This window comes from Cibotium barometz, chromosome 3, assembly GCF_041138505.1.
Source record: "Cibotium barometz isolate CiBa-2024 chromosome 3, ASM4113850v1, whole genome shotgun sequence".
Classification (NCBI taxonomy): Eukaryota; Viridiplantae; Streptophyta; class Polypodiopsida; order Cyatheales; family Cibotiaceae; genus Cibotium; species Cibotium barometz.
The window spans coordinates 19308146-19319038 of record NC_141048.1 but is presented as its reverse complement, the minus strand read 5'-3'; the positions used below and the strand labels follow the sequence as shown (position 1 = coordinate 19319038).

Here is a 10893-nt window from a genome sequence, read left to right as displayed (position 1 = left end):
ATTGTTGCATTGTGACAGTTAGAGTGCTATTCAGTTGGCACACAATCCTGTCTTTCATGCAAAGACGAAGCACATAGATGTAAAGTATCACTTCATCAGGGAGGTGATAGATGATAAGCTGATTCAGCTTGTCAAGATTCATACGGATGACAACCCAGCAGATCTGTTGACAAAAGGCTTGCCTACAGAGCGGTTTGCACACTGCCGATGTTTGATGGGTATAGGATGAGCCTTACTGGGCCATGTACTCCATTGTGTATATACTTGAGGGCACATTGCCTTTAAGTGGGAGGTTGTTGGGGTAAAGGCGTATGTGCCTTGCCCTGCCGCCCGAGTCTTGCCCGGCCGCCCGAGTCACGGGCGCCCGCCCACTGTACCCTATACATATAGTGATTATACTGTATAGGGGGAGCTACCACTTTGGAGTCTCCCCACCCACGTGCTGTGTGTTCTTCCTCCTCTCTCTCTCTCACTCTCACTCTCATCCTCTACTTCCTCATTGTTTGCCAACCACCTTGGGATCTTCTTCAGGCTCACGATTCTCCCTTGTCTCACCCCTCGTGTCAAATCGTGCTAGATCCTCTATTTGCAGTCCATCCCCTTCAATCTCTTCGTCTACTTGCTCTTCCACTCCATCCTCTTCTTGTAGACCATCTTCTGTCTCTCCCCTCCTCTCCATAGGTTCCTGAACTGGCTCTTTAAGCCAAGAGAAGCATCTGTTGACATCTAAATCCATGCCTATGATTGGCAAAACCTTATTCTCTGTAAGAATTTTCTCTGCTCGAACTTTAGAAGCATAAATAACATCACTTAACACACCTTGACTAGTGGAAACATTATCAGAAATCTGGTAATTCTCATAACCATAAGCTCGCATAACATCCACGGCTATAGACTTCACAGTGCTCTCATTAAACTGCCCAAAATCCTTGGCGACTACCTTAGGATTTACCTGGTACATTCCCCTGCCAATTTGTTGGTACATAATAGGTGTTTGTTGCACAAAATCAACTTGGACCATATTCACATCAAGACAACCATTCTTGACCACTTCGTCTTCCTTGATCATCCCATAATCTGCCATTTTCTTCAACTTCCATTCTTTCTCTTCCGCAATCCTCACCGCCTCTTCATAAGTAGAAGGTTGCTTCAAGTCCACTTTTACAAACAAACTTTGCTTCAAACCTGCTATGAATTGCTTCTTCTTCACAAACATGGGGGGAACTTCTGTTTCAAGAGCTAAACACCATCTTGTCCATAGCTCACTGAAAATTGTAACATAACTTGCCACACTCTGGCTTTCACCTTGCTTCAGCCTGCTGGAGCTCCTACCAAACGTCATTGGGATCTTCTCTTCTCTGAAACTCCTTTGTAAGGGCTTCTCTCAAGTTTTCCACCATCGTCATTCGAGATGGGCCACCAATCATTCTTTTTGCTTCAAACCCTCGAAGCCATGTACCCGCTGTGCCCTTCAAAAAGATCTAGAAGAGCCTTAAAATTTGATCCGGATTATCCACATGGTTGGTAATACATGCCAACTCCATTTTTTCCAAGAAATCCTCTACATCCTCATTCTTATCACCGTGAAATTCAGGATAAGCAAACGCCATGGTTGCAGCCTGTAAACTGAAGGAACCTGAAGAAATTGGAGTGAATTGTGACATAAAGGCACCACCTTTAAATTTTTGGTGTCAAAAGAGTACTTAGAAATTCTAAAGTCACACAAAGTGACACATACAAGTATGTGCCTTCCCAAACAAAGATGATGTGTAGAATTACCATAAGTCAACATAAAAAGGTGAAGGTGAAAAAGGCATGTTGGCACTGGAAAAGTTTTCAAATATAGAATCCTAATCTAAAGAGCATTCAATATTGTGGATCCGGTCTCTCCCACTTTCATGATATTAGATGGTTGATATATAAATCATATTTAATGTGTAACGTGTTCACATTTTAAGTTAATAAAAAAGGCAACCTTTTCTAGTAAACTTAACAAACTCCAACCACATCATACATTGTGTTTCACATTCGAAGTTGATTTACAAAGAAAGCTTTTTGTAGTAAGCTTAAATGTTACCCACATTATGTTAGGTATGAGGTTGATCCAATCAATCTCATAAGGCACTACTATTTTCTTATGACACTTTTAAAGTCGCATGTCTAGAAAGATTAATTCACAAAAGTCATAGAAACCCAATTCAACAAGGTTCTTTTTTTTAAGAAAACTTGTTTAGATGTTAAAACCCTTACCTATCACATCACCCCATGAATTTGAAGTGCTACTACGATAACTCACCAAACTCCCAAGGGGAATTTCTTTTCAATGTCTTTTACCTAATCCTTAGTCTAGAAAGATGTCAGCAATCTTCTACCTTTACATGACATTGTCTTCATGTACCATCTTCCTACAATGTCCTTTCCTTAATCCTTAATCTAGGAAGATGTCATTAATCTTCTACCTTTACATGACATTGTCTTCATGTACTATTTTGAAATCTTTAGGATCCACACTACCCACATCTTGCGGAGCATTTCAACAATATATTACATCTAGCTCAAACAAATATATATATCTCATGCCTCCCAAAGTGGAGGTACCAAGTAACAAAGGGCATCTAATTTGAGTAGATTATAATCACATTTTAAAAAACATTATATCACATCTTTTTTTTTAGAGCTTTGCATTCGAAAAGACCTTGATGATGACCATTTCAACCATCATGACAATTTGTATGGAAAGGTTTTATCTTTTCTTGGCATCTACTAAGCTCGTTACAAGAGGTTATGATAACTGAGTACAAGATCTCTTCAATGAGGACATTCATGCATATAGGCTAGGTAATCTAATAGGCACTTCTTCTAGGGAGAGCATCTTCAAGCAAAACATACCCCTTGATCCTAATATGATCATATAAATGCCTTAATGAATTCTTTTAGTTGGGCGATATTCTAGCTTACTTTTTCAACCCCTTCATAGACCCACTCACCCCTCGGGACTATTTGACACCCCTTTTTTCAAAGGGGATCAATGGCGGACATTGTCGATCAAAAATCGAGGATCGGGTGGGCCGTCGGATTTTTTGTGAACCATGTGTAATCCCTGTGAAATCCAAGTGTGAACCCTGTGTGATCCCATCTTCCATCTCACAATTCATGTTTTTACATTCCATCCCCTCAAATTCCCAGATTATATCATACATCCCCACAGATGACACCTCTATCATCTCATCTCCACCCTGTAAGCATGCTCTTTCCATAACAAAAAGTACACCCATAATATCCACAAATGACACCTCATCAAGCACCCCTGAAATAAACTCATTCTTCTCCAAAAGACCACACTGCTCAAGACTTTTTTGTTTATTTTATACATGTCGACGAATGCCATGCTTCAAATCTTTGCTTTTTACAAAGACCAGTGACCCATAGCTAGAAAATCCCTGAAGATGGGATCACACAGGGTTCACACTTGGATTTCACATGGATTACACATGGTTCACAAAAAATCCGACGGCCCACTCGATCCTCGATTTTTGAGCGAAAATGTCCGCCATTGATCCCCTTTGAAAAAAGGGGTGTCAAATAGTCCCGAGGCCCACTCACCTCTACTTTCTCAAGCTTGTACAAAACAAGGAGTGCTTGGATGCACTCACACTAAGAAGAATAACAATCATTATTAACTCAAAACTCTCAAGGAGAAATTCTTCTTGATGTCTTTTCCCTAATTCTTCATGGTCTAGAAAGATGACATCAATCTTCTATCTTTACATGACATTGCCTTCATGAACCATCTTTCTACAATGTACAGTGGTGGATTAAAAACTCTTTTAAGGTCAATGCTACACATCTTGCCTGTATCTAAAGCTTGCATTTTTACTGCTTGGTTTCTCTATATTTTGAAAAGACGACCCTGACCATTTCAATCATTTTCTCTGAGAAGGTTAACTTTCATTGGCATCTATTATATTCAGTACAAGGGGTTCTGCTGAAAATTGGGTACAAATACATTTTTAGCAAGGAATTTCAAGAATTTCGGCTGGGTGATTTTCCTGAATAACCGGCATTGACACTAGGGAGAGCATCCTCAAACAACATAACCCATGATCTCGATATGGTTGTATAAATACCATTATGAATTTTATCCAAAGCAACAAGCACCACCACCCCCCACCCAACCCAAAAACAAAGATTGCACAAAAGAACGCGCACGCGCACACACAAGAGCAGCAATCATTATTAACGCGACAAGCCTCCATCATTTGTTTAGGAGATGATAACTCAAATTTAAAAAACAGTCTCATATTGTCTAGGTTGGCTTTGAACATCTTAGAAGCATGTAAAAAACAAGGAACAAGATGGGAAAAGGGGACTTTATCTTGGGTCCCTTGGTTCCAACAATTACAAATTAATTCTGGCTCCCAACCACCACCTACTTAGAAATTCATACTCTCCCTAAGCGAGGGAGCCACCAAAAATAGCTTATACATTGCTCATTAAATGAACTTCAATACATGGCACTGTGATTACTTTCTTATTCAGAATTTACACAAAAAAGGGAGAAACGCTTGCCTGCTTTCTTTCCTATAAACCTTGTATCTCAACTTGTAAGAAATAGCCTACTAAAATCCCTAACAAACCTACAACAAGTACAAACAAGAATGAAAAGCCCGATGTCGGTTTAGGCTTCATTGCCATGCCATGTCTCTCTCCAGACATTGTTGCATCCGCTTTCTGGAAAACCAAACAAATATAATCTTTAATTGCAAGCTATGGTTAAAGGGTTTTTTTTTGTAATGCGAGATTTTTATTTGTACCAAGCAGTGTCCTTACAGATGAGAGCTGGAAGTAAGACTCGATCATGAGACCTTACCCCAAGCTATGGTTAAAGGTTGCCTCCAGCCAATAAGGCTTAAGCTAACCACTCAAAACAGATGTTAGCAGTTACTTGGCATGATAAAGTAGCTCGTAGAATTATAATCTACTGCATAACAAAGCAAGAAGGCCGCTATTTCCCTGAATTGTCACTCACATCCAGCCCCCTTTGCCATTCGATTGTCTGCTACCCATCCTGCAAGGGAGTACATGCTAGATCTGGGGCTGACAGGAGGATGCCCTGGATCTCAGAAGGCGAGAGCGCCTAAGGGGGTGGGAGGAGAGAGAAAGAAAGAAGTTAACGTTTTCAAAAGACCCAAAGGATCTATGAGACCAAAATGATGTGTACATCGTGTCCAAGAAATATCGTCATGGATGAAATAAGATAAAGCATTTTGGTCTCATAGACCAAAAACTGAAAGCTAAGATCTCAGACTCTTAAGATTATACAAGATGAAAATCCTAGATCCTACTATGGCAGGTATAGGGTACAGTAAGCGATGGGCTATGGAGAGCTGAATAAAAACAGTCAATCAACCCTGTATGTCAGGCAAGGACCCATCCAAGATGTCCATCATGGGTGATACAAGAAGGCTAGAGATGTCAATAGTATTCTGTGAGGATGAGGCTGCTCGAGGTGGGCCAGGATCTCCTGAATCTGGAGCTGATGAGCTGGGGGTGGTCGGGACACATGAGCACACAAATAAGAATTCCATTTTCTAGAAACAAGCTCCAAAAAACAACTCTACAAATTGTAGGATTTGCTTGCAAAAGGAAATTAGATAATGATGCCTACTAAGCTATACAAAATTTTAATCCATACCGAATATTATTTGAAAAACCTTGAGTGCATACATGTGTAGCATCATGTGCTTGTAGTCACATGTACGACTGCTTAAAGGTTACTGTAGCTCAAGATTTACTATGAGACATGCTGCCAAAGCTGGGACTAAAATATATAAAAACAAGTATTGAAGAAAAGCTTACAGCGTCAAAGCTGTTGTCCAGAGTTAGAGGTTTAGGTGAAGTGTCCTCCTCTACTGATTCAGGGACAGGGGAGGGTGGCTGAAGGGGTGACACATACACAACCTTCAACTTTGTCTCATTGACTTCCTTTCCAGGTGCTTTGTTGAACTACACAAAAAATCAACAAGTAGTTAACAAGTCAAATAACACTGCCCACTAGGGAGCAATAGTTCAAAGCCCAACATCTAATACATAGTATTATAACTCCCAAAACAGGAAATTCAAAGGGCAACAAGCAATCCAAACAGTGTTCATGAAAACTACATTGCCTACTCCATACCTCACCAATGAGCTACACTATTAAAAGAATTCATGTCACTTCGCATAGACTGCAAGATACATTCATCATAGGAGTACAAAGATTTATATAAATTTGATATTTATTTCAAAGACATTAGAAACATCCTTAACTGTAGATCATAGATTCAAGAATCCCATCTCCATTCTCCCGACATCCTCCCATGATGGATGCTTGCATGGCTACAAATAGCAAAAATTTTGCCCCAGCTTTCCTCATTGCACAGAAAAAATGGAGGCATTGCAAGCAACATGTGAGAAGTTAATCAATCTCACTGGCCATTGTAACCCCCCACAATGAATGATCTTATCTGAAACATTCTGCAAGATAGAAGTACGGATGACATCCTGGGAAGATTAATAAAAATACATAAGCATGAGAGGCCTAAACTTTAAGTATAAAAGGGGGTTTGCTGACTAGTTCTCCTCTACTATGATGGTTGCTCGCATTCTTGTCTACAACACTCTAGGGAGAGTTCCTACACTCCTTCACTCCCCTCAACAAAAGGTTTCTCTATTTCTATAGCCTCTTGACGGCTGTAGAATTCGGGCCCTTTTGCACTGAGTATAAATTCATGAACCCTATCAAGGTTACAAAATAGGAAACATTATTCTGTTTGCTATTGCACCCTTGCTAGCAGCTAAACCATCTCACTAACTCTCCTTTAATATCTGGTTTCTAGAAGAACGAACCAGATCAAAATTTAAGGATGCACTATCAGCCAATCAATAAAGATAGACACAAAAAGGCGATGGCTTTTTGTTGAAAGTAAATGTGAAAAAGAAAAGCTGTGGATTAAGGTTGTTAATCACTTGTTTACTTTGATAAATATGGGAGATAGCTTGTTAACTCTTCCAATTGTGAGTACACATGAATCATTAAGATAGTCCATCTGAACAATCTTGAACACTCTAGATGATTGTTTCTTATCCGCATACAACCCACGCTATCCTAAGTTTTGTAATTACTACTTAACAAGTTGAAACATTTCATGTTGTTCCCACCAAAAGTCATAGGCTTATCACACTTTAATGTTTTACAATCCAACAGTTCACAAATTATGCACGCAAACAATCTACTTCCCAGTCAGACTGCCAATTGGAGACGTGCTGCTTAAGGGCACACCTTGTCATACAATAAGTGCCAACCCTAGCTAGCATCAATACCCGACCAAAAGGAGGGGCAATAAAGGGTGCTTATCTAAAGGGGCTTAAGGGCACACCTTGATGCAATAAGTGCCAACACTAGAGCTAGCATCAATACCCATATATAAGGCAGATCTAGGACAAGAAAGTGCATTATCTTAGCTATCCTGTGGAGCATACGCCTCTCAGCCAAGGGCAAGCAAGGAGAGTAGTACTCTCAGCCAAGGGGTAAGAAAGGGAGGCAAAAACACTGCATAAGGAGGGTGATCAGATCAGCAAGCAAAGGGCAGCCATCTGAAGATTAATGCACATCATCAAGGCAGCCTAGTACAGAACCAAAATGTGGCCCATCTTCAGGGCAGCAAAATGCCGGCTCTATGAGCAACCTAACGCACAGCAGAAGGGGCTCAAAATCAGCCCAAAAGCAGGTCCAAACAGTCCAAGAAGATCCAGGTATTGTGCAGTCCAATGGACAGCACTCCAAGTCATTGTACATCTCACTCTCTTGCAAGCAATAAAGCAAATACACCTATAGGTGGATTAGGACCCAATCTGGTGTTCATGTGTACTTCTCTCAACCCTAAACTTTGCAATTGCACAAATATTTAAGAGAGGCCTCGTGTACATGACAACAAGCTCTATAAAGCTGGTGTATCCATATCTTTTCAGGCATGCATCACACCACAAAGCTCTTTCTCATGTGTCAGGTACCAGACCTATGCATTAGCTCACAAATCTTAAGGTAAGTCAAGGCAATTGCCTATAGTCACAAAGCTGCCTATAGAGTCACAAAAAGGCAGCCAAAAGAAGGCAAATAAGTAAAGGCATTGCTTACGGTTCATATGGACAAAAACTACTCACTAGATCTTGTGAGACATCCTCTTGTTGGGCACCATCTGGGACAACAACGCTCTGCACAAGGAATTTATCTTTGATTTCCATGTCAGGAGGGGCCTCGCTTAGTGCTTGCATTGTAACTGAAAGAAAGGCACACAATCAAGTCATATTTTAGACAAGTTAATGTTGTGCCCTACACCATATCTGTTAGTCACAGCCAGCTTGAACAAGCTCCATCCAGAAATCAATGAGAAACCTAAGGAGTGTCATTGCATGCACCTTTGACATCACATGTAGCCGCCGGCAAGACAATTCCAGTGTTGGGCTGAACAAGGTACTTTCTAGGAGCTGTTGTTTTGACCTGTATTAACAAAACCTTCTCTAAGAAACCAACACAAGAAATGCCTCCCTGAATGCAATGATGTGAAGCAACATTTCAATGTGCCACTAGAAAATTTGATGAGGGAATTGCTATATGCCAACATAGATCTAAAAGGAGAAGTGACATCAGGTGTGGATGCAAGGCCTCAGCCTCCTTTAGCTTCCATCAAGGAGGTTGTGGGTTCAAATCCATGTGAAGCCCACTTCTTTTTGTATGATTTGAAGTGTGTTGCATCATCATCAACCATGAATACAACACCAAATTAGCTTCGTGGACTCGGGTTCATCAGCCCTCCTTTGCCTCCTCTAGCAAGAAACTGTTGAGTGAACATTGGCAAATGTGGCACCCCAAAGAATAAATATGGTACCCCTTCCGGTACTTCTTCACAAGTGTTGGACCGTGAGTGTGAAGAGAACTCCCATGTGAGGCTTCTCACACGTGTGGGAATAAACACATGTAAAAGTGAAAGACCAACCTTAAAAGCCACATGGTTCTGAGTTTGATTGACAAGATGCAAAAAGCAAGATAGTTGCTTTTTGGGTTCAACTGCAAGCAAGGCCCCCCAAAAAAAAAATGATGGTAAGGTAAAACTAGTAACTAACACACACACACACACACACACACACACACACACGCACACGTACGCACGCGCACACAAATGAACTTACATCGGAACTGCAGCTCTCCAGGCTGGATAGAGAGCAAATCGATGGTGGGCATGGCTGATGAGTTCGCTCTAGTGAAGAGACAAATCCAATCAGTCTCATAAGGTAGCTTTCTTATGCACGTGAAGAGGAAGGCAGAACGCCAACTGCGAAGAAGCCCATCGGACATCTCCACTTTTGCCTCGGCTGAAATAAACTAATTTCTATATTATTTATTTTATATAATTCTAAATTACATTGATGTAGTAATATAATAACTGCATATGTGTGTATAGATTACTTTTAATATGCTTTTTAACATAGATAATATGTGTGTATAGATTACTTTTAATATGTGTATATATAATAACTACATATGTGTGTATAGATTACTTTTAATATGCTTTTTAATAACTACATATGTGTGTATAGATTACTTTTAATATGCTTTTTAACATAGATAATACTAATGCGGGGCTCGCGCTATGCTTCTCCATTGTTTGGAATGGCATATATATCATGTTCAATTTATGTATTTTTACATACATAAAGTAACTGCAATGGTGTGCGTTCAAGAGCACTAGTGTGAGCGAGAGAGACAAAGACGAATAGAATGCTAATGATTTTAAGAATCACTGTGCATAGTTGGCAGTTCAATTGGCGTTTCAGGAGGCGGCATGAAAAAAACATTATAATAGAAATTTGTCCTCCTATAGTATTGTATCCATTCTTTTAGAACATGATATCCTAGAAATGACAATTTCCAAGTAGGAGAATCTTTATCGGCAGTGAAAGAACTGCTATCTTTTTGAAAGAGATAAACACCTTGTGGCATCTCAAGGATAGAGATGTCATACATCTCTAACAAATCCTCATGTATTTGTAATATGAAGATATCCCCCGTTGGTAAATCCCTAAATTCAATACATTTAAAAGTAAATCAAAACACAATTCTCAAACTTCTATTTTAGTAAGAAAACAGACAGTGAGGAAAGTACAAACTGCTTATCCATCCTGATAAGCATTTATTGTCTCATACACAGAAAAGTAAGGGCCATCAGGTGCAAACCAAAATGGTGGTGCTGTACAAAACAAAGGTATGTCATGTGGGATAGATAATAATGCAAAAAAACAATAAGAAAACTATTATTTACTTGGGGTTTTTCTAATTTATATCCATGACATCCCCATATTGAAAGTTGCTTCTAACATTACTCTTATGTCTATAAATATGCAACAATAACACATCAACCATGTGTATGTGCGATTATGTGTGAGAGACAATGAAAGGGAGGGAAAGTTATAAGAGCAGAACATATTTAATTAATATAAATGACTTTGGACATATCTGCCAAAACAAAAAAATCACGACCAAGTTATACACGCAATATGAATACGTATCTATTCTATCTATTATAGAAACAAAAAACAATGACTTACTTTCAAGCCCGTAGAATTTCTCTATATATAATGTTACTTGTCGTGCACATATGGCTTTCAAGAGTTGCAGCTATGGCTAAATGTCTATCTCTATTATCCTAAAGCAACACCTTCACAGCATTAGGAGAGTGAGCCCGTGGTGACAATGCCACATACAACTGCCCGTGGGGTAAATACCGGTGAGACCAAGTATAAACCCAAGATGCCCAAAGACTGGCCTTATTCCAAAAGCAAGCCACAGTGGAAATT

The 10893-nt window shown here is 39.8% G+C and overlaps 1 protein-coding gene across 1 annotated transcript; it reads right to left on the bottom strand.

Moving 5' to 3' along the window:
* Nucleotides 1-4356: 4356 nt before the first annotated feature.
* LOC147639807 (vesicle-associated protein 3-1-like) lies at nt 4357-9422 on the bottom strand. Its single transcript, XM_086774264.1, has 6 exons — nt 9229-9422; nt 9036-9106; nt 8458-8539; nt 8203-8318; nt 5860-6006; nt 4357-4731 (listed from the first exon to the last, which is right to left on the bottom strand). The coding sequence occupies exons 1-6, from the start codon at nt 9392-9394 to the stop codon at nt 4582-4584; spliced, it is 732 nt and encodes a 243-aa protein (XP_086630390.1). The 5' UTR covers nt 9395-9422; the 3' UTR covers nt 4357-4581.
* Nucleotides 9423-10893: the final 1471 nt, after the last annotated feature.

What these genes read in the sequence shown, in the direction of transcription:
- LOC147639807 (XM_086774264.1), bottom strand. Translation starts at nt 9,394, where the DNA reads ATGTCCGATGGGCTTCTTCGCAGTTGGCGTTCTGCCTTCCTCTTCACG. An exon ending in TGGAGAGCTGCAGTTCCGAT is followed by an intron (nt 9,107 to 9,228) that starts GTAAGTTCATTT and finishes CCTTGCTTGCAG; the next exon opens with TTGAACCCAAAAAGCAACTA. An exon ending in TGGACAACAGCTTTGACGCT is followed by an intron (nt 4,732 to 5,859) that starts GTAAGCTTTTCT and finishes TTGGTTTTCCAG; the next exon opens with AAAGCGGATGCAACAATGTC.